The sequence below is a fragment of the Natator depressus genome, chromosome 1 (assembly GCF_965152275.1).
Source record: "Natator depressus isolate rNatDep1 chromosome 1, rNatDep2.hap1, whole genome shotgun sequence".
Lineage (NCBI taxonomy): Eukaryota > Metazoa > Chordata > Testudines > Cheloniidae > Natator > Natator depressus.
Window position 1 is genome coordinate 225,856,926 of NC_134234.1, and position 23,901 is coordinate 225,880,826.

The 23,901-nt window shown below is 39.4% G+C and overlaps 1 protein-coding gene across 4 annotated transcripts in view; it reads left to right on the plus strand.

Moving 5' to 3' along the window:
• Positions 1 to 23,901, plus strand: part of SHISAL1 (shisa like 1) — a 280,550-nt gene that overhangs the window by 206,490 nt on the left and 50,159 nt on the right. For all 4 annotated transcript variants that reach the window (XM_074936639.1, XM_074936655.1, XM_074936635.1 and 1 more), the window contains 3 exons: positions 590 to 689; positions 7,816 to 8,029; positions 21,107 to 21,400. In XM_074936639.1, coding sequence (XP_074792740.1) covers positions 623 to 689; positions 7,816 to 8,029; positions 21,107 to 21,400 — 575 coding nt within the window. In that variant the 5' untranslated portion in view covers positions 590 to 622. The remainder of the gene's footprint in view (positions 1 to 589; positions 690 to 7,815; positions 8,030 to 21,106; positions 21,401 to 23,901) is intronic.

Genomic DNA, 23,901 nt, shown 5'->3' on the forward strand with positions numbered 1-23,901 from the left:
ACCTGCTGCTGACTGGGAGCTGCCAGAGGTAAGTGCTGCCCAGCACGAGGCTGCACCCCAACCCCCATCCCTGAGCCCCCTCCCAGAGCCAACACCCCATACTTCCTCCTGCATCCCAACAATCTTCCCCAGCCCTGACCCCCCTCCCAGAGCCAGCACCGTGTATCCCCTCCTGTACCCCAACACACTGCCCCAGCCCAGAGCCCCCTCCTACATCCAAACTCCCTGCCCCAGGCTCAGCCCAGAGCCCCCTCCCACACTGCAAACCCCTCGGCCCCAACCCAGAGCCCACACCCCCTCCCGAATACCAACCCCTTACCCCAGCTCAGTGAAAGTGAGTGAGGGTGGGGGAGAGCTAGCAACGGGGGGTGGGGGGGAGATGGAGTGAATAGGGCAGTGCCTTGAGGAAGGGGCAGGGTAGATCCTGGGTTGCCCTTAGATTCAAAAAGTGATCTTGGGCATAAAAAGGTTGGAGACTACTGCTCTAAACCATTTTCTCTGTTGCAAAGCCATTTTGCAAGTACAGATTTAAGCAGATAAAGTGAGATGATATTGACACCTAACTATGACATTGCATCTTATTAAACAGGTAATTCTCTAATGGATCAATGAAAACAAAACGATGACAAGTTGTGGTCAACAGTCCTTGAATGTGCTGATGGTTGTGTTCTTATTGCTCTTGTCAGCAGGTAATGTTTCTTCCAGAAATTTATTTTTATGTCAGCTGGGCGAGGGGATAAATGGGTTAAAACTTCATCAAACCCAAGTGCCTACAAAACTAATGGTACCATAGGTAATGCTATGAGTTGAAACAAAAGCACTGTGCAACTTAAACTTAGCTGTGCATTTGGTGACTGGAAGCTAAAACAAGAATACTAAAATAGCAATACTATTTCATTTAGGAAAGGAACACTAATAGGACACAGACAAGATAAGCAGACTCAACATTTGACATTCAACTTGAATAATCATTTTCTTTACTATTTTAATTCTGAATAGGCTATCAGCTCCTTAAAATGAAGGATTCACACCATATAAATCAAACAATTCTGCCAAATGATCCACGTACAGCAGACCTAGGAAGCAAGGTTGTATCATGTGCATTTTCACATTGGACAAAAGAGGATGTGTGTTTATGTGTACGGATCATGTTATCTTCACGCTATGCCTGTTCATAGTCTTCTGCTGCTATAGTTAAGTTTACAGAAGAGTTCCAATTAGAAGTAGTACTTTTCACAGGCTCATAACTTTCAGAAGCTCACCAGTTTTCTGAAATTTTCCATGTTTGTAATTCTGTCTGAAGGTGATTTATTCTCGGGAAGTTTAAGCAGAATCCCATCAATTTTTTTCCTAGTTCCATGAAGGAGTAAAACGACATCCATCCCATTTTAAAATACTCTAATTGCACTTTTGTCATGAGGAATACAGCAGATACATTTGAAACTTGGAATGGATTAATTGAGGATGAATAATAACAACTAGCTCTTTTATATAATGATTTTCATTCATATTTCTTAATGTGCTTGATGAAGTTAGAGGAGCATTAGTATCCCTATTTTAGAGGTGGAGAAACTGAAGCACAAAGTTGAATGACTTACTCAAGTTTACACAGATAGCGGCAGAGTCAAATAATCTAAAGGCAGGAAATGTGGGCAAAATCGGGTTGAATTTAGAACCTTTACTCTGCACATTGTTCAGGCAGGCTGATAACCTTTAATTACATGATCATAACTTATCCCAACTACACGTGCCCAGCTATATTGTAGGAAAAAAATATATCATCATCTATCTCAGAAACAGCATGTCATCATAGTAATAAATACTATTTCATATGCATATGCACAGGGGATAGAGTTAAGTTTGCACCATCAGCCATAATGTTCATATTTACTGGCTTTTGAGAATTTTACTTTTCAACGTTAATGTTATACCTTGACTGTTCATATAAATATCTATCCTCAAACCAAAACAAAGCTGAGCCATTTTTATGTGTCACACAAACATCTATCCTCAAACCAAAACAAAGCTGAGCCATTTTTATGTGTCACACAAACATCTATCCTCGAACCAAAACAAAGCTGTTAGGTCTGAATTTAATATGTTTAGGCTTTTCAGCCCTGACACTGTCTCTTTGGGGAGAGGTGAAATGCTGTCTGTAAAGAAAAATGTGTTTGCTTTGATCCTGTTTACATAGGACTTCTGCATATTTTATAAATCATTGATAAATACCAGGCACTATTCTAGCATTTTATTTTATTTGTTTATGCATGCATACCTTATCCTGTAATAGATCCTTTATTATTTTTTTGACATTTCTTATTAGCACATAGGGTGCATGACGCTATGCTGCAGGATAGATGTTTAAAATGATAATGGCAGCTTTAATTTATGTACCCCAGGTAGGACTGTCAGAAGCATTCGGTGCTGGCCTAACTCTATGCCTGCTGAAGTCAGTGAGAGTTTTACGTTGGGAATGATGTTAACCAGTGTTAAGTACCTTTGAAAATTCTATCCCCAGCCTTTATAAAGCATTAACACAATTGAGAGTGTTTTCTTGGCCTCCTTTCACATAAACAGCAAGTTTCCTAAAACAATGGAGGCATGTTAATTTTGTAGCAGCATCACAGTAACAAAGGTCCATAGTAACTTTGCTGATAACCATAGTAATTACACGGTAACTTGTGTTTATCTATGTAATCAACTCAGATATATGTACAGTGTATGTCCCGTATGCCCCAGATTCTGTAAAGGGAGACGACTGGCTTTACATAATTTGAATGAAAGAACTACAGGATGCTGCTTTTTATTGCAATTATACTAATTTCATACTTGAAAAAAGTAGAATTGGAAAGTATAAAAACAAGGATATTTGAAGATCATATCTAATAATCATTAAGAGCATAGTGTCTGATCACAACCACAAGGCACAGATAACAAAGGCTGGGATGACAATGAACTGATAAGTCCCAGATGTACAGTGCAGCACTTTTGGGGACATTGTTTTGGAGAGCCAGGCAGGCAGGGAAGCAGCAACAGTGGGGTAGAGGAACAGCTGGATAGCTCAAATAAGATGATGGGGTTGGTAGAAGAACCAGAATAGTAGAGACCTGCACTGAGCAGCTTCAGCTGTGTTGGCTGGCCTCGGAAAGGAGATGCAGCTCCCTGCCAGCAGGCAGAAAGGTGTCTGAGTAGGTGGAAATAAGAATGAAAAGGAGGGCCTACGGTGAGGACCGGCAGGCTAGAGCTCTGTTAGAAAAGGCAGTAGCAGAATAGGAACGTTGCAACTAGGGCGGGTCAGGAATTTTTTAACAAACATTTTTTTGTCAGAAAATGGCAGTTTGTCAAAATTGAAACTTTTGGCTGAAACATAATGGTTTTGATGAAACAAAAGGTTTCTCAGCTCCAGGACAGAAGAGAATGACCCACCCCAGAATAGCCACTGCTTAGAGCACTCTCCTAGGACCCAGGTTGTAGGCTTTGCTCTGCCTGATTTGGCCTAGTGGTTAGCCCAGTGGTCAGGCAGAGCAGGCCCTTGAACCTGGCTTTCCCGTATCCCAGGTGCGTGCCCTAATGGGAGGTGATGGGTCATCCCTGAACTAGAGACTGATTACGCCACACATTATTGATGAATTATTCCTGTGCTAGGCTCCAGCCAATCCACAAGGCCAAAGCCACTCCGGTGACTCTCAGGGCAGGTATATAAGTCTCAAAGGAGAAACAGCAGATCAGTTTGCTCAGCGTCACTTCATGGCTTGAGACTCATCCCTGCCCGATAGTGCTAACAGACTCCATAAGCCTTAGCCTGCTCCAGCCTAGCTCTTGCTCCAATCCTGCTCTGATTCTTGATTCCAGCTCTGACCACCCTGGCTTCGACCACTGGCCCAACTGCCACAGCTCTGACCACTAAGCCTGACCATCCCCAACATGGTTTCTGATACTCAAGCACTGGGCTAGTGGCTCTTTGGAGGGGGGACAGGGACTTTGTTATTTTTATGAAAATTTTGAAAGGTCTTGGTTTCATTCTAATGTGGAATGAAAACAAATTCAGAAACCTTGACATTTTCCACAAAAATGGAATTTGTGTAGGCCAGCTCTAATGGCAACCCTCTGACCAATATGATTGAACTGGGACGATTAAGACTGTGATGGAGAGCAAGAAGAGACAAAATGGTAGGACTTTTTGGTACTCACTAGTTCGATGTGGCTGTACCAATAACTCACAATAAAGGGAGCCATGCATGCATGCTACAAAGAATATCTGCCCTGTCTGCTTTAACTCCTAAGCATATAGTTTGATTTAATTCAACTGAATGATGCTTTTGTTACAAAATAATGGGTTGAAACTCATTGATGAAGTTATGGATGGTAGTGAATTTCATATTAACATACAAAACTTGGCAATTTTTTTGCACTTCACAATCATTTTCTTTTATACTTGAAAGGGGTCATGTCTATGTTTAAACAATCACAGGATATCAAGTGAATGGTATATATTTTGTTACAATGAGCACCTGCCTCTGATTGAAAGCATCAGTATTCAAAACAAATAAAATAAAAGACTTCTACACTAACTTGGTACTAAACTCATAGCAATACTCTCCAGAGCTAGCTAACAAAATCTATGAAAGCAGCATTACATTGGACTGCGTATTCAGACATTTTAGTTACATTGGCTGCTTATTTTTCTGAACATATTGCAAGTAAACCCTGAAAGACAAGCATAAATCAATCATTCAAAGCCTGATAGTCTATTCTGCCCTAGAAATGTGCATGCACAGAGATAGGAGGATATAGCCTCCTCACATTATTGGTAGTAAATTTCAAATGTGGGGTAGAGTTTTACATATGCTACTTCACTTCAGAAAAAGTATGTTATACCTTTCATCTCTGCAAGAGGTAACTTAAACATTTCAATAAAACCACGGGGGTAGGTAGGTGGAAATAAGGTAAGAGAAGGTAAATTGGGTCCTCCTATGGGACAAGGAGAACAATAAAACTGAAAAGTGACAAATGTAAAATTGATGAGAAATTTTTTTTTACACATACACAATTACATATAAATTAATTTGTGGAACTCATTGTCATAAGATATTATTCAGGGTAAGAGCTCAGTAGGTTTGAAAGAAAAAAGATCAGACATATGTATATGGATAGTGATAACATTCAGAGTTACATATTAGATAGGACAAAATATATACATTAAAAATTTCTGCTTTAAGCACATAAGCCAAACAGTATCTGATGGGAGCTAGGAAGTAACTTCACTTTTCTGGAGGTTATGCCATTATTTTCCATGATGACATTTCTTGCATCTTCATTTTTGGAGCATTTGAAACTAGACACTGCCAAAGAAAGGATATAGGATTAGATAGATCACAGAGCTGATTAAGTTCAGCACTTCTTGGGTTCCTAAATGTTAAAAACAGTTGGATAAATGTTAAATTTGTTAGTATGTATCTCTGCATTTTTGAGGGATGGGTGTCTGCAGGAACAGCCCCACAAATCAGGTACTTACTGAAGTGCCTAGGTATGGATTTAGAAGCCTAACTTTAGGGACAGATGTTGGAAACTGTAGCCCATGGTCACAAAGGAAGTCAATGGCAGATCTGGGTACAGAACTCAGAACTAAAGTTGTTCAGAAATTTTCCATCAATGTTTTCTTGACAGAAGATGCAGTTTCTGCCAAAATGAAATTTTCTGTGGGAAACATTTTTCAATTTTCTCTCAGGAAGGTTTAAGTGGAATATTTCATCTCAAGTCAACCCAAATCAAAACATTTCAGTTAGTCATTAATCTATGTCTGCTTGAGCTGCTGTAATGTCTTATGGGAGTTGTAGTTTGGGTGCCTTGTGCCCCCAATCTTCTCGTGGGCCAAGTTCCCTGGCTGGACTAAGTTTCCCCATGATGCACTGTAAACTTCTCTCTGGTTGAATCAATGTGGTGCATCACAGGACATGTAGTCCAGCTGGGGAGTCCATCCCATATAGAATGGGAGCATGAGACACTCAAACTACAGTTCCTATGAAGCACCATGGCTGCTCAGTCGGATACAGATTAATGTTGAAGTAAACTGAAATTAAATGTTTCAGTTCAGTTCAACAAACCAAAATGAAACATTTTGGTTAGCTAATATCAAAACATTTCACTTAGATTAGAAATGTCTAAATTACATTTTTCTAACTGAAATTTTCCTGAACTTTCAATTCCATGAAAAGTTTTGATATTTCAGATATTCACCCTGATTCAGGATGAAAATAGATGTCAAAGTATTTGCATTTTCCACAGGATGGAAATTTTGTTTTTCGATCAGCTCTCCTCAGAACCTCTGAGTTCAATGGCTGTGGCCTTAATCAAAAGATGGCATAGTCTTCCTCTCAGTAGATGATAGCAAAGGAGTAATGCCAGGATTGAAATGCACTCATTTCTCTTTAATTTCCATTGGCACCTAGTTCACTCAGGCATTGTCTACAGCCAAATATATACCAGTTTAGTTAAACTGGTGCAAACCTTTGTGTGTACACTCTATATTGGTAAGCTGATACAATAATAATAAGTAATAATGAGACCACCACCTACCTCTTATATAGAGCTTTTTAACAGAAGATCTCAAAGCGATTTAACAAAAAAGGTCAGAATCATTATCCCAATTTTCAAACAAATATAAAAATATGAGTGTACATGCTCAAAGTTGCACCAGTTAACTAAATCAGTTTAAAATAACACCTTAATTTATTGGTGCAACTTTGGGTGTACAGCAGTCCATAGTGTGTCTGTCTCAGTTCTGTAAAATCAGAGTAAAAATACATCATTTCTCCCACGTTTTGTCTGTTGTCTATATTTAGACTGTAAGGTCTTCCAAGGGCAGAGACTGTGTGTGTAATCTGAGATGTGGCTTCAAGGCACTACCATAATATAACCCCTAAATAAATTAAAGTAGTGCCAAAGTGTGAGAGCTGGGGTTAGCAACAGACCTCAAACTCCTACAAGGCATACTAACCACCACACAACAATTAGCCTAGAGCCCAAATTCTGGGGAAATATACAGAGATGATTTATTTCTTTCAAGAGAATTGACCAGAAAAAACAGTGTAACAAAAAACCTGCAAAATGATTTAAAAGACATAATACCTGCCATACATGAGGATTTAATTTAAAAAAAATTAAGATCTGAACAGTAATTGTGTTTCCATTGTTATTGTTCTAGATATTGTATACTCACAGTTGTTCAGGTCTGTTAGCATGGTCATATCTTTTAATTATTATTTTTGGAAGATCAATGCCTATCAAAATAATGACCTTTACAGTAGAGCAGATGTTTCTGACACATTAATAACAGCCATTGTAAATCATGTGCCTTTGGACTCTTATTTCAGTTTGCATGTATGTTTTTTCTTTTCTGATAGTAAAATCATCACAGAAAAATCTTAAACTAACTTTTCTAGATCTTTGCTGATATCCCATAGTTTTAAAACTGCATAGTTGAAGATATGTACTTAAATATTTTAGTGTTCCTTGCCGTTCAAAATTGTGATAGTTATGGACAGCACTTCGTCTCTTCTGTTTAAAAAATAAATGAATTAAAATTTAAAAAAAGTCAGAAACATAGTAACTCAAAATTGAAAATATCACAAAAATGCTTTTCTTGCTTTCAATAGTCGTATCAAATATTATGAGGTTGACACGCCTGAAATACATGATTACTGTTTCTCAGAAGCCAGGGGGAAAATTATTTAAGATAATTGAAAAATGAGAATGGATGTGACATGCAACTAACACATATGACTCACAAAGACAATATCAATCTTTGTTTTACAGCATTGTCTGCACATTTTCGTGTCTGTGAGCCATATACAGACTACAAAGGCCGCTACCACTTTGGTTTTCACTGTCCACGTCTTTCTGACAATAAATCTTACATCTTCTGCTGTCACCATAACAACACGGTTTTTAAATACTGCTGCAATGAGACAGAATTTCAGACTGTTATGCAGATGAACCTAACGGGGAATGCAGATGGATATATGCATAAGTAAGTAAATGAGTTATAAAGTACTCTTTACCAAATTATTCCTAGTCTAATCACATAATGTAAGATATATTTAATGATGGAAGCAATTAGAATAATTGTACATACACAGAAACGTTCCTAGAAGCTCTTCTGTACAAGTCTACTTCTCATGAAGGGGATGTTTACCTTTGCTTCTATTGCTTCTGTGCCCATTATATAAATTCCTAAGAGCATGTGTGTAAATTTTATAAGCAAATAGGCTGTTTCTCCGCCCAAAATTGGACAAAACCGTGTTTAAATGTGTATCTGAAAACCCCAACAAGTGATGGCAAGAGAAAGGCAAGTTGACATTTTTCAGACCATCCCAAATGTTTTACATGGATAACTGCTATTTTGAATTTGTGCATGTTTTGCATATTAATGACTTGCAATCACGGAGCTTGATCAGCAAAATGCACTTGGTTGTTTAATCACCTTGTCTGCTGTTTGAGATCTCTTTTCACATTCTCTTTTTAAAAGCAGCTCTGTGGCCTGTTGTTAAAGATAGAAAATAAGAACTTTTGCAGAAAAACTGACAAGGTAGTAAGTAGATCCTGAATTATGGACTGCCCATGCTGTGGGGGCAAGATTTCCAGGTCCAGACTCGCTCCTTTGCACTACTCAAGAATTCTCACCGTGGCTGAATTCCCCTGATGGAGGGTGGAGCTCTCAACTGAGAGCCAGCTCCTAAGACAACTGCCCCCCTCATCCTGGCTTAGGGGCAATGTCAGGGGAGGGAAGGTTTCAGCTTCAGAAGGAGTGGTAGGGAGTGCCATTGCACCAGTTTTCAGCTAGGGTATGATTCTTAGGTCTTGAACACGCACCACTGAAGTCAATGGGAGTTTTGCCATTGACTTCTATGGGAGCCGGGGCAGGGTTGTAGGTCCCTTTGAGATTATATTCTCCTGTCATAAATTAGGCTATTTTAACTTTCAGTGGTGCCAGGGCCAGCACAATCAGAGAGCTAGTTATGCCTCCTTAATAGCCCCCTCACACTACTGTACTGAGAGGGTCTTGGATTTTGTCTACACACAAAAGTTGTACCACTGACTATGCCAATCTAGCTAAAACAGTGCAATACCTCTAGTGTGGTCTCAGTTATATCAGTATGTAAGGTGCTTTATATCAGTATAGCTTATTCCCAAATGGGAAGAGGAATAAGCTATGCCAGTATAAGGCACCTTAATACTGGTATAAGAGCATCCACACTAGATGTCTCAGTTTAAAAAAAAAATCACCTCTCTAACCAAAACAGCTATACAAGTATAAAAACTGTCCATAGTCTGGGCCTTGGATGCATGACAGAATTTAGCCTTATATTTTTACAAAAGTGATACACCAAAAACTGTTCACTACCACCAAGTTTGTTACACCTTTAGAGATAAACTTGCAAAGCATTTTTTGGGGTTCATTCATGGGTTGTTTATTCATGTCGCCAACTTCAAATTTGTTTAATCTATTTTGGATTACTTAGGCAATTTATTTATGAACAGTACTCTAAAGAGAGAAATGGATAGCATATGGGAGAGAGGATAATTTGGGGTCCCCGTTGGCAATCTAATTTTGTTTTCATACCTTATAGGAGTGGTGGCTAGAGCCTTTGATAAGCACCACTATTTATATATCTAACAATAATAATTAACAAATCATTCAGCTTTGCCAGGGAACGTTTTACTTCCATATTCCTTATGGGTGAAATTCACCTTGTGCCAAGAACCAGCAAAAGGGCCATGTGCCACTGAAGTCCTATTTTCAGGTTTGGAGTGGGATTCAGTGGTGCATGAGGTTTGTGCTGCACATCTGCACAGGGGTGAATTGTACCGTACATGTGTAAAATCATGCACAGTAGAAGGAGAATTAAAAAATAGAAATCCCAGGACCATGACTTTAGCATTGCTGCAGCTGAGCCAGTCTTCCCCTCTTTGCAACCTACTGGACTATCAGGACTGTGAAGGGATTGATCAGGGTCAGGAAAAGGAGTGGAAGCTAGAGATTTATGAGCAACTCTGGCCACAATCTTGAGACTTCCTGGTCAGGCACTCAGATGGGTTCTCCCAGGCAAAAATAACACAGCCAGTTCCCACCCAGGTGGTTTGATCATGGAGGGGTAGTTAAACTGCATTAATGAATCTCCTCCCACCCTACCCCTCCCCACCCTACCCTTTCTTTTTGATGTGGTATTAATCCATGTAGGAAAAAAAGGAAACATCTTGCTTTATAGCTGTAATTCTCCAGCTCTTCCTCCCAATCCCCACCACTTCTGCTTCAGCCATGTACATTTTTTGTGGAAAGAATAATGACAGCTATGTAGAAAGGGAAGGAGAATCCTGAATCACTGCTTCCTCCATCCATGTGAAACTTCAGTACTTTTTAGTGCAGCTTTGCCTTCTAGTCTATATAGAGAGCCTGACCCAAAGCCCGCGAACTTGCTGAGGGTGCAATCCATTCCATCATCCAGCTCATTAATGAAGATGTTGAACAAAACCGGCCCCAGAACCAACCCTTGGGGCACACTCCGCTTGATTCCGGCCGCCAACTAGACATCGAGCCATTGATCACTATCCGTTTAGCCTGACCATCTAGCCAGCTTTCTATCCATCTTATAGTCCATTCATCCAATCCATACTCTTTAACATGCTGGCAAGAATACTGTGGAAGACTGTATCAAAAGCTTGCTAAAGTCAAGGTATATCATGTCCAGTGCTTTCCCCATATCTACAAAGCCAGTTATCTCACCATAGAAGGCAATCAGGTTGGTCAGGCATGACTTGCCCTTGGTGAATCCATGTTAACCTTTCCTGATCACCTACCTCTCCTCCAAGTGCTTCAAAATGGATTCCTGAAGGACTTGCTCCATGATTTTTTGGGGACTGAGGTTAGGCTGACCGCTCTGTAGTTCGCCAGATTGTTCATCTTCCATTTTTTAAAGATGGGCACTATATTTGCTTTTTTCCAATTATCCAGGACTCCCCACCCACCCCAATCGCCATGAGTTTTCAAAGATAATGGCCAATGGCTCTGCAATCATATCAGCCAACTCCCTCAGCACCCTTGGCTGCATTGCATCCAGTTCAATGGACTTGTGCATGTCCACCTTTTCTAAATAGTCCTTAGCCTGTTCTTTCACCACCAAGGGCTGCTCACCTCCTCCCCATGCTGTGCTGCCCAGTGCAGCAGCCTGGGAGCTGATCTTGTCTGTGAAGACCGAGGCAAAAAAAGCATTGAGTACTTCAATGCTAACATCAGTGGGGTTATATATGTGGTCAGATTTGGATTGATGTTACTGCAAATGGCCCCGTGTAATTGTGAGTACAAGATACCAGAGAAAATGATACCTAAATATATTTTATTACTCTTATTCAGCTATATTGTATGCATATAAACCCTAATTATTGGTTAAAAACAGTGACAATGGTTCAGTTACAATGATGCCAGAGGGCTATAGCTAAAAAGGAACATGCTTTAGTCCAAAGTTTTGGGACTCCACTTATTTAATGTACAGCAGGGGGGTGGTGTAGATGGTTAAGAGACTAGACTCAGACCCAGGAGAGTGGGTTTCAGTTCAGCAAACTTCCTTTGTGACTTCCTTGGACAAGTCATTTCTCTGTGCCCCTGTTTCTCCCTCTGGTTTCTCTGTGCCTCTGTTTCCCCACTTGTAATATGAGAATTATAGCACTTTGCTACTTCATATAGGATTTTGTGAGTATAAACAACATTAATGTATGTGATGTGCTCAGATACTACAGTGGCCATAAAAACACAGGGGAAGACGGATCTAATTCCTCCTCCCCACCCCATTGTGTTTTGCTTTCTTGCTTTTGCATACAGTATCTTGAGGACAATAAGAAAAATGCAGTAAAAGTACAAACAATGTAGGCTTTGTTGGGAAAGTAGGCCTAGGCTGTGGTTTTCAAAAGAGCCTAAGAGAATGAGGTCTGAATTTCATTGGGAGCTGGGCACCTTGTTCCCTTAGCCTTCGTATGCTACTATTTTAGAGCTTTGAGAGGGTTTGAACTTAATTTTGGTCTGAATCTAGTCCTTTTATATCTCTATTATATTGGAATGAATGGGAAAACTAGAGTGAGAGTTCTGTAAAGCAGTGACCTCAAAACTTGCATCCAGTGCAGCAGTCTGGGAGCTGATCTTGTCTGTGAAGACCGCGGGAAAAAAAGCATTGAGTACTTCAGCTTTTTCCACATCATCTGTCACTAGGTTGCCTCCCCCATTCAGTAAGGGGCCCACACTTTCCCTGACCTTCTTCTTGTTGCTAACATACCTGTAGAAACCCTTCTTGTTACCCTTCACATCCCTTGCTAGTTGCAACTCCATTTGTGCTTTGGGCTTCCTGATTACATCCCTGCATTGTTGAGCACTATTTTTATACTCCTCCCTAGTCACCAATTAACGCTCTCCCCAATGCTGAGCAGAAAGTCACAAAGTGTTAATCATAGCTCAGTGAATAATGGATTTTTCAGTTTAGGGGTGGAACAGAAAAAAAATCTAGTTTGACCAATGAAAACCAATGTTTTCAAACATTTTCATCAAATCAAAAGATCAAAAAAGAAACATTTCAGGTTGACTCAAAGGGAAATTTTTCGTTTTTTTGATGTGTTTGAAGCTGACCAAAATGCTTCAGTCAACTCTAAACAAATATTTTTTCAGTTTTTCATTTCAATTCAGCCATTTTCCGGTGTTTTCACTATTTTAAAAAAAGTTGGCCAAATTTGAATTCGAAACACTGTTTCAAAATGAAAAGTCAAAAGAAAATATTTTGAAACAAAATTTTTTGACTTTGAAATTTTTTCCCCAACTGAAACTATTAGTTAATACATGAATAGTTTCGGAGTATCGGAAAATGCATTTTTGATGCAAAAAGAAATCTATTCACTGAAAAAATGTCACCCAGCTCTAATGTTAAAACATTAAGGGCCAAATTCTGTGCTTGGTGTAAATTCGCACAGCTCCAGTGAAATCAGTGGCGCTGTGCCAATTTATACCCAGGAGAGAATTCGGACCTTTGTCTTCTGGGAATTTAATATGAAATGCCACAGGTTTGTTGGAGTTCATTACCTGTAACATGTCTGTTCCCTGGCTTCATGCCTCTGACTGGGCAGTTCCTATATTCACTTCTCCTAGCCACAAACCCTGACTGCATGGGTTTTTTGTGCAGCATAGAGGTTCAGTGAAAGAGGTAATGATGCCAGTCTGGCTCAGCTCTCTTTCCTCTGACAGTTTTTGAGGCATTATAACAGAATTGCCGCTACTTTAGTTCCCACCACTTTATGTAATCAAGGGGGTAATCTAGGCTACTGTCATTAGGCTAAATCAGCTCCCTGGGAGGTGTCCTGATAAAGCAGCCATAACTGTTCCTAAGATCCTGCAACCCTTCTGCAAACAGAAGTGAATGGAAGTTTTGCCTACATGGGGTCTGCAAGATTAGATGTTAAGTAGAGTATACTTTTATTGCAAGGGATTAATCAGAGCTAAGATTAGTGATTCTTGGTATGTATAGTACTGTGTTCAATACATACATTTCCTCTGGTCTCACTGTAAGATCAGAGATCAAAATCATAAACTATAAATGTGTGCATGCACATATACACATGCAAAGGGCACACAAAGTATATATCTAGCATCTCCTTCAGAGCCTATTGTTTAAATGCTTCCTAGCTTGTGGGTTATTACTTGCAGCCAGATTCTGCCAGCCTTATTCATCCTGAGTAATAATTTACACCATAACCTAAAAAGTAATACAAGAATTCCTTTCTCAAACTGACTGGGTGAAAATTTGGGGGGAAACCCCTGTGATCAATATAAATGATCCTGAACTTAATCTACTCCTACCTGAGAAAATTAGCTTGGGAGGATACAATACTGGACATAGTACCTCATCCAATATATTTTGAATATGGCACTGTTCACGGAGTAAGGTATTACCCAACATGAGTAAGTGGCAGAATCTGGCTCCAATAAATATCTCTGCTCTCTTGAGGCTTCATCCAAAACCTCTTGAAGACAAAAGATTCCTATTGACTTCTATGAACTTTGGTTCAGGTCCCTGAAGGAGCAACTTTGCATTATTCATTAACTCAACTATTTAAATGGTGAATTAGTTTCAAAATGTATGTACATGACCCTTAAGGTAGACTACATAAGCTAAATTCAAACTTGATGTGATGAGCTGTACACGTGCTTACACAAGACCTGAATGTGTCTGTTCTGTTCCTGTGGACTAGAAGGGCATGATAACTACAGATTACACACTGTTACGACTAATGTTCTAGCTTGCATCTGTTTTAATTAGTCTGCAGAAGAGTAACTTGAGAATTGTTAGACAAATGAATGCTGGTCTCTAACCTGGTTACATTACAATTTAGATCACTCACATCATCGGATCTCTTTTCTGTGTTTAAAAAAAAGTTAAGGCTTTTGCTAAGGATATCCAGTTGGTGCTCTGTGATTCTTTCAATAGAGAGAACTTTTGAGCTTGTAGTCAACTATAACCCACATACCCATATGAGAGTTATTACTGTTACAAAACTGTATGAATAGTATTTTAACTCACCATAATCGAGAAAACAGGCTAAAGTCTGTCTAGCAAAGCGCTTGTTAACTTCAATGGGAGAATGCAGAGGTTCTATATTAGCTTGCCCCTGTAGTGCTGAAAATGTACTTAATTATGCTCCATAGGTTTATGAAAAGTTTTACTTCTCTTTTAATATGCTGCAAGAATTTTGTGAGGTTTTCAAAAGACCAGCTGAATTCTTTTTCCCAAAAGTTTCTGTTCAAGAGAAGAGGGATACACTTGGAGTGCTGTGTCAGCAGCAGCCAAAAGGGACACACTTTTGACAATTAAATTATGGACTTGGTTTGGTTATTTGGTTTTCTGAAATCCATCACATATGTCAAGTTTTCACAAGATTATTCCCACCCACTGTCTTTTTTCTTTAAGAAAATAGGGTGTGTGGGCTGAATCTACACAATGCAAAATTTCTTTGGGAAAGGTACAGGAGACTGACAAAGCGACGGACATCTGAAACTAGCCCTTTGGAGGGGAAATGTTTGAGTGATCTTTACTTATGGGCATGCCTGTGCCTGTAATTTCAGACAACTCCAATTAACCAAAACTCACCGTTCACCAAGTTTTAGTTATGTCCCCTGTGATTGTCCTATGCCTCCTATTTGATGTGGTCCTTGGCCCTCAAACTCTGAGCAAACCTCTTCCCTTAAGCTAGCATCTCTAATTTTCAGAAACAGTCATGTGAAGCTGTTAGATGTCCCTCAAGATCTCTAGCTAATTGTATACATATAAACTGGGCTTAAGCCCCGGCCCCAAAGATAGCTAGGCATCTATCTCCATTTGGGATTCACAACGATTAACACCTAAGCCAGGTCAGCCCCCACCCCCCGGCCTCGTTTTTCATGAGAAAGGGAACAAGAGAGACAGAGAGTGAGAAAGGCCACCTACCCTTTGTAGCCAATAGCCCAGTGGTTGGACACTCACCTGGGATGTGGGAGACCTGTTTCTAAATCTCCACCCTGCTGAATTTGGAGCAGAGACTTAACTGGGGTTTCCCATGTCCCAAGTGACTGACACTTTTGGCTGTATCCCACCAGTCTATAGTGTCAATCTCTCTCTCTGGGGCATTTAATTATTTATACAAAGTAGAACATCTTCAACAGAAGAGATCAAGAGAGATCCACAGCAGAATACCCTAGAGCCTGGGGCTTAGAGCACTCTCCTGAAACAGGGTCCAGGAGACCTGGGTTTCAAGACTCTTCTCCAAATCAGGCAGAGTGGGGATTGAGAACAGCTCTCCCACAGTCCAGGTGAGTGTCCTAACCACTGGGCTATTGGGTATTCTGGGATGCACGCACACACACACAATTCCTGAGCTGGTCATCCTGGCTGTCATTTGTGTGGGGCTCTGAGCAGGCCTATCCCCATAGGTGAGATAGGAGGGGGAACACTTAGGGTGAAAATCCTGCCAGAGCTTAGGTGTGAGCTGGGGTGCCAAGCGGCTCAGCACCATTAGGACTTGGGCAGTTTTGATCATGCCCACCAGCAGAACAGGGGTTTTGAGGATCTCAGTGGTGCCTAAATGTTGGGCTCAGGAGCCTACAGTGGTAGTTAGGTGCCTAAATCACTTTATGGATTCAGCCTTTAGGTACCACACTGATGGGCTCTCTAGAAAACGTAAAGGTAGCTCTAGGGACCTTTCTTTCTGTAACATATATGATAAATATAATTAGGAAAGGTCATACATAAGAAGTACACGTCAAAATATTCACTTGTATCCTCAGTTATACAGGTATCTAACCACCATCAGCCATCTGTGTATGGTTGAGAGAAAGAATTTGAAATGCATTGCTACTGTAATTATCAGCCCTGTCCAGAAAACAACATTCTCCATGGCTGTTTGCCTACATATAAATTATACAGCTGCATTGAGCTGTTTGCAAGTGTTTTTAAAAAAGACAAAATTGTGGATTCCCTGATTTTTCCACATAGGCTCATGTATGCCAAATAGAAGCTACTGATTCTGATTTTTTTAAAAATGCTCTGGTCCAATCATGCTTGCTAGTTGACTAAAGAGTCTCGGGACCTGGTGCAAAATTAGCTTGGGAAGGAGGAACAACAAGAGTGACTGCCCCATTTGCATCTAGGGCCCAAAGTAAAAATCTAAGTAGGCTTCTGCAATTGGAAGGGGTGGAGATGAGGGAGAAAAGTATTTCCCATTCTCACACGTCCTGATTCAAAGTCCACTGAAATTATGCAGGGTAAGTCTACACTGCAATTAGACACCTCCCATGCCAGCTGACTCGGACTCACAGTGCTTAGGCTAATAGGCTATTTAACTGTGGTGTAGACGCTCTGGGACCCTCCCACCTGAACATCTACACCACAGTTAAACAGTCCCTTAGCCCGAGCCCTGCAAGACCAAGTCAACTGGCATGGGCCAGCCACGGGTGTTTAATTGCGGTGTAGACATACCCTCTGAGGCTATATGTCATTATAGCATATGTCACTCAGGGTTGTGACTAAGCCACTCCCCGGAGCGACAGAAGTTACACTGACCTAAGTACCAGCATGGACAGGGCTATGTCAGCGGGACAGATTCTCCTGCTGAGATAGCTACCACCACTCATTGGGGGCGGATTAATTAATTTGATGGAGAGCTCTCTCCCCTGGCTTAGAAGGGCTACACTAGAGAGCTTACAGCTGCATCAGTGCAGCTGTGCTGCTGTAAGGTCTCTAGTGTAGCCATAGCCTAGGTCTTTCCATTGACTTCAAATGGACTTTGGATCAAGCCTATACTGTATTAGAATGAAAGCCAAAGTATTGGGTCATTGAGCTTTCCTAATAGGCCAATGAGTTAATCTGCTTCTAGTTAGTGAGTTAAAAGAATGCTGTCAGGTAATTTATGGTCCAGATTTAGGTATTGTATTATTAAAATTAGTGAAGGGCCTGAAGAGGAACCTTCAAAATGAAAACCTTTGCACTTCTTAGGAAGACACAGGGAAACGAGGGTAAAGAACATGATTTCAAATCTGGACAATAACACACATCAGAATTGCTTGACTAGGGAATTTCTGTAATGGACTGAATCGAAATAACCCTGAATCTTACTGAGATTTGAAATCCATATGTAAACCTGGATGTGAATATTGATATAAATTAAAATAGTTCCTTGCAACCCAGATAATGCATCCATGCGAAAGCACAGGAGAACTAGAGAGTAATGAAACTAACTAGAAATGTGAAACTTAGGGCTTGTCTACCTGGCTTCACATTTTTTCATAGTATTATTTTTTCTTGATGTATGTGAAAGCTTTAATTTCAATATTAAAGTTAATATTTTGCACCATCATAATATTTAACAAACCATACCAATGTATAGAGTTTCTCCCTGTGAACAACCCATATAATTTATTAATTGCCTGTGATTTGCACAAGGCTTCTTCAACAATGCTGTTGTCCCACTATATCTTAATTAAAATAATGCACTTTCATTTTTGTACTTGTCAGAAACAGCTGTTATTTACAAGGAACAGATGGAGAACTCACATACAGCATGATTAATAAATTGGTGCTTTAAATTGCAGTGCTCAAAATAGACCTAATTTTTCACTAAGCGATTTTTAATGAACAAAACAAATGCCTAAACACAACCATAAAAACGTCCATATGAAACAACTAGAAGAGAAGGTAACGTTCCTGCCTACAAGTTCTTGCTAGCATATAAATTACATGATTTCTAACTTTATGGGAAACAAAAATACATTGTCCTCCCCACTGTGGGCCAAATTCTGTTCCCAGAAGTGGTCCTGGGGACTTCACTGAGATTCAATGGTTACAATGAACAGGATTTCTCCTTGTGGAGCTCATCCTGAATTCTTCACGCCCGACTCCCCTTTCATTTTCTAATGGAGTGACTCCAGAGTTTTACCAGTGTAAACAAGAGTATATCCACGGAAAAATCAGGAGCAATGCCATTGAAAATCTTTGCCCAAACCTCTCAGGTTATATTTTAGGCTCCAGTCCTGCAAAGACTTACAAAAATTACGAGAGACTACTCATAGTTCATAAAGTTAAGCACATGCACAAGTCTTCACAGGAACAGGCCTTTTAGAGGATCAGATGGGATTTTCAAAAGCACTTAGCGTTGGTCTACCTCTATTCCCACTGAAGATGTAGTACTAAACACTACTGGAAATCCCAGCATTAAATACCCAGTGTTTGTTTGAAATTTTAAAGCTACATGCTAATAGGATCCATTAAGGGCCTGTTCCTCCTCTCTTTAGCACCTGCTTTATACCAGTGTTACCTTCACTGAAGTCACTACAGTTACACTAGTGTAAATCCGTGATAAACGAGTGGCGAATTGGGCCCTTTAAATCTTGATGTGACAAGAACTCAGAATCGTACCTGAAATTTTGATTTAAAACAAAATTAAATTTATGAGCATGTTCTTGAATCTTTTCTCCCCTACTTCCTGGATATCAAAATCTGCCTTCAAAATGCTTTCATTTTTTGATTGCCTTTTAAGGCAAATTGTGGTGTCCAGCCATAATGTATGTGACACACTGGACAGCAGTGTGTGTGTGTGTGTGTGTGCATGTGTGTCTAGAATAACATAGAAATGTACAAAATTGATAATGCAGTTTCATTATATGATAGGGGAAGCGTTGACAGAAATACAGGAGAAAAGCATTGCGTTTTCAGGCTAGCACAGTAAATCTCAGGTACAACATACTACATTGGTTCACAAGCACATGTTTTTGGGCTTTGAATCATACCACTGCTTAGTCTTTAGATATTTTTTGCATTTAAGAGCCTGAGCCTGAACCCTAACATAGGCAAAATTCCCCTTGAAAGACTCCCCATTGACTACAGTGGGAGATGGGTCAGGCCAATCGTGCATGAGATGCCCCCCTCTCCCCTCCAGGTTTTACAAACATATAAAAAGAAGTCAGATGCTGCCTTGAACTGCTTACAAAGACTCCACCCCGTCCAACACAGAATAGCTCAATGAAGTAAATCACTGAATATAGAGCTGGGTTGAGGATGGCATACCATTTTTGCAAAGGATTTTTGAGATTTTTTTGAAATTTGGCTTTGTCCCAAATCAGATCGAAAACCAAACATTTCAAAATTATCAACAAAGGAACAATTCTGGAAACAAAGCATTTTGTTTCAACTTCAACTTTTTTGTTTTGCATTATATGTCATTAATACAAAGTATTTAACCATTCAAAACAGTCATTTCAAAACACGAATTCCAAACAGTTTCTTCTGAAACTGTCAGAATGGGACATTTCAACATTGTTAGCATTTTTCCTGGTTTTTCTTCCATAACAAAATTTGGGGGAAATCAACCCAATTTGGCAGAACACATAGATTTCAGCAGAACTGCATATTCTGTTGGAATGTGGTTCTGTCGAAGTTTCTCTCACCAGCTGTAACTTATACATTCATTGCTTTCCCTGCTTTCAACAGGGTGCAGGTGGTTGAATGGCAGGTTTATATAATTTGTAATTCCCGTAAATGATGTATGCCTAAAGCATTGCTTGGGGGCCACATTGCAATTCTTTATGTGGTTTTCAAGACTCTGCATCTCTATCTACTACCCCTTTTGCTTCCTTTTCTTTTCCCACTTCTGCTCTGCATTTTTTCAATCACACCAGGCCTTTTGTCTGGAACGACCTTCCTACGCCATACACCTAACAACCTCCATTCTCCCACTTTAAATTCCTCCTCAAAACCTGCACGTTTGTTCTAGCCTAATTCTTTCCCAAACCCCAGTCTCCCATACCAATTGCCAATAGACCTAACAATCAGTTTTTAAAAAAACAGCTAAACTTGCTGTCTCAACAGTGTTTTCACTCTCCTTTGCTTTTATCTCCCTACTATTCTCTCTCACTTTATTTGATATCTTTACTCATTCTGTTCTGTCTTTATTCAATTAAGCTTTCTGAGGCACTTTTTTATAAGCCAATGACAGGGTGGTAACCATCCTGATCCTTACTCATATATATAAAAGGAAGACTTGTGGCACCTTAGAGACTAACAAATTTATTTGAGCATAAGCTTTCTTGAGCTACAGAAGTGAGCTATAGCTCACGAAAGCTTATGCTCAAACAAAATTGTTAGTCTCTAAGGTGCCACAAGTACTCCTTTTCTTTTTGCGAATACAGACTAACACGGCTGCTACTCTGAAACCACTCATATATATGTTATAGCTATGCCAACATTTACACGTAAGCTTACTATGTGTTTTCACCTCTGTACTTATTGAATGAATTGTATTATAAAATCACTGGTCTTTGTAATGTTGAGTTTTGATGTACTTAATACTAGTGAAATGCAGCATTTTGGGTAACCACTCTCTTAACCCTACTCTACCAAAAATACCTGCTTCTCTTAGATGAAAATCCAGATTATTTTTAAAACAAACAAACCAGCAAACAAAAAACCCTGATAAATGGAGTGATGACAGTGAATGATCTGTTAAATCATTTCCTTTGTTGTTTTCTTTTTTTTCCCCTCCTCCCCAGCAATTACAGTGCATTGTTAGGAGTGTGGATCTATGGCTTTTTTGTTGTGATCTTGCTGGTACTGGACCTTTTATATTACTCATCAATGAACTACGATATTTGCAAATTTTACCTGGCAAGGTGGGGAATCCAGGGAAAGTGGATGACACAGGCACAGAGCCGATGGATTAACCCTGCTCAGAATCCAAGCCAAGTACAGACTCAGCCTCAGCCTCAGATGTCACAGGCAGTACATACTTTAAAAGGAGATGCTTTGAACCCACCATTGATGTCTTTTCAGAGTTCATCTGCCTGGTAAGTTCAGATACTTTTGCACCATATTCTTTTGTGGTATAAACAGTCATCTGTCTTTTTGGAACATCATTATCAATTATGCGCCAGATTCTCAGCTGGTATATATTGGCATAGCTCCATTTAAGTCATCAGCTGAGGATCTGTACCATATAAATTTTACAGTATGAACTGCATTACAGAATCACCACTCAGAAGAAATGCATCAGCTTCATAGAAAATTATGATAAAAATATGATTGTCTCTAGAGAAATATGTGCTGGAGGTAAGTAAATTTACAGTACTGGGTGAATATAAATAGGTTTGGAAGGATTAGATTTTTATCGGTAAATGTCATTAAATGTCAATTTCACTGTATGCACACACACAAACCGACAAAAATATATTTCTATTGATCATGAAAATATACATATCAGCCAAGTAAGAAAAATGCTGCTTGAGAACTTAGAGTTTGATTTAAGAATATTTACTTTGTATATTTTGACATATGATGTTGACAATTTGTGTTTTAACGGTGATAAAACTTTAACTTTTTGAATCTCAATATCTACTGTCATTAAATAATTATTGTCTGATACTCCCCATTGTCTGGCCTTCCCATAATTTCTGCATACTGTTAACATTTAAATAAATAACAATAAAAAAGCTTAAAAATAAACATTGATATTATCCATCAACATTATAAAAAAAAAATAAATAAATTCTGCCAAACTAAATATAAACAAGGTTACAATCTTTGCTTCTACAGCCGATGAAGTAAGCTGTAACTCACGAAAGCTTATGCTCAAATAAATTGGTTAGTCTCTAAGGTGCCACAAGTACTCCTTTTCTTTTTGCTTCTACAAAAAGTCCACTGTAGAGTTAATTATTAATCTAGCATGCAAATAAAATTCTAAATGTACCCAAGGTTTTGCCATGTATAGCAATTAATCTGTTTTCAGTTTAAAAAAAAACCACGTTAACTCCAAGTGTTCAATGTAAACACTAAGTGGAAAACAGTTTTAATTAGAGATGTGAGAAATCCATACTATCCACTGAGACACAGAAACAATGTGAAAATTAGCTTAATGTCTTATTTGCTTAGTCACAGAAATATAGCTGTATGTTAGTTACAGTGGAGAGAAAATGATTTTACAGATTTAAAAAGGACAAGTGATAGCCTAGGGTTTTTATTATTATTATTATTCTTGCCATGTTGTATACATGTATGTCAAAATGTGTTTTAATACCAATAGTTTTATAGCACTTAATGTTTGTAAATTATCTATTATTTGTATGGTGTCATGGGTGGATATGGTGCTCTACAGAAAAATAAGAAGGAAGGACCCCCAACTCAAAACGTTTATAATCTAAAGGAATAACACAGTGAATGTACACAACATTCTGACAGTGGTAGTGGAGCGGAGTTACAAAAGTTAACAATCAAGAGTTGCAAAAATTAAAGATCATTTTTGAGTTTGTTTTGCTTCCTGTGAAGAGTTTATGGTCAGGCATTGGAATAGGGTTGGTGTGAACAGTTAACTGAAAGAAATGTGTAGAGCTGGTCGAGAATTTTCTGATGGAAAATATCATTATCGCAAAAAAAAATCAAAACTTTTAAGGCTGGGAGTCAGGGTAGTCGGCCTTCAGCAGCCTGCCTCAAAGGTTCTTTGTAGTGTGTTGGTCCCAAAGTATGAGAGAGACAAGGTGGGTGAGATAAAAATTGTAGGGGAAATTGGTGGAAGAGACAACTTTCATGCTTCACAGAGTCAGGTTTGGAAAAGGTAACCGGAGAGTCACAGCTGAATACAAGATGGAACAGATGGTTAAGCATAAGGGGTTAACACATGTTGCAAGAAAACCCTTGAAATGAAGTGGGCAATTAACACCACTGCAGTCATAGGACAAAGGAGGATTAGTAGGTTACAAATTGTTGTAAAGAGCCATAAAATCAGTGTCTCTGTTGAAGCCAGGACATTTAGTGTCTAGCAAAATTATGAATTAAGTTCCCAGACTCATCTTTTGAAGGTATTATGCAAGTGTCCTTTGAGGATGAGGACTGATCAGATATGGAGTGATTGCTTTGTGAAAGTGTGTTCACCCATGGGTGACAGAGCATTTTTGTCCTTTATCATTTTTCTGCATAGGTTCATTCGTGAGTATAGTGATTATTTGGTTTCACCCACATAGTTGTTGGGGCTTTTGATGCACTGGATGAGGTATACCACATGTTGTGATTGGTATATATAGGAAACATGGATCTTGAAAGGTGTTTTGTGGGGGTGAGGATATTGATTATCGTAACAATGGAGATATGCCTGCAGGCTTTGCATCTGTTGTTCTGGCAGGTGCTTTGAGCTGGTGTGCGGTAGTCTTTGGGAAGCTTGCTTCTGATGGTAAGCTTCGCAAGGTAGGGAGGCTGTTTGATGGCCAGAAGATGAGGGTTGGGGAAAGATTTCTTTCAAAATGTGGTTCCCATCAAGAATGGGCTGCATTTGTTTGGTGATACTCTTATAGGGTTGAGT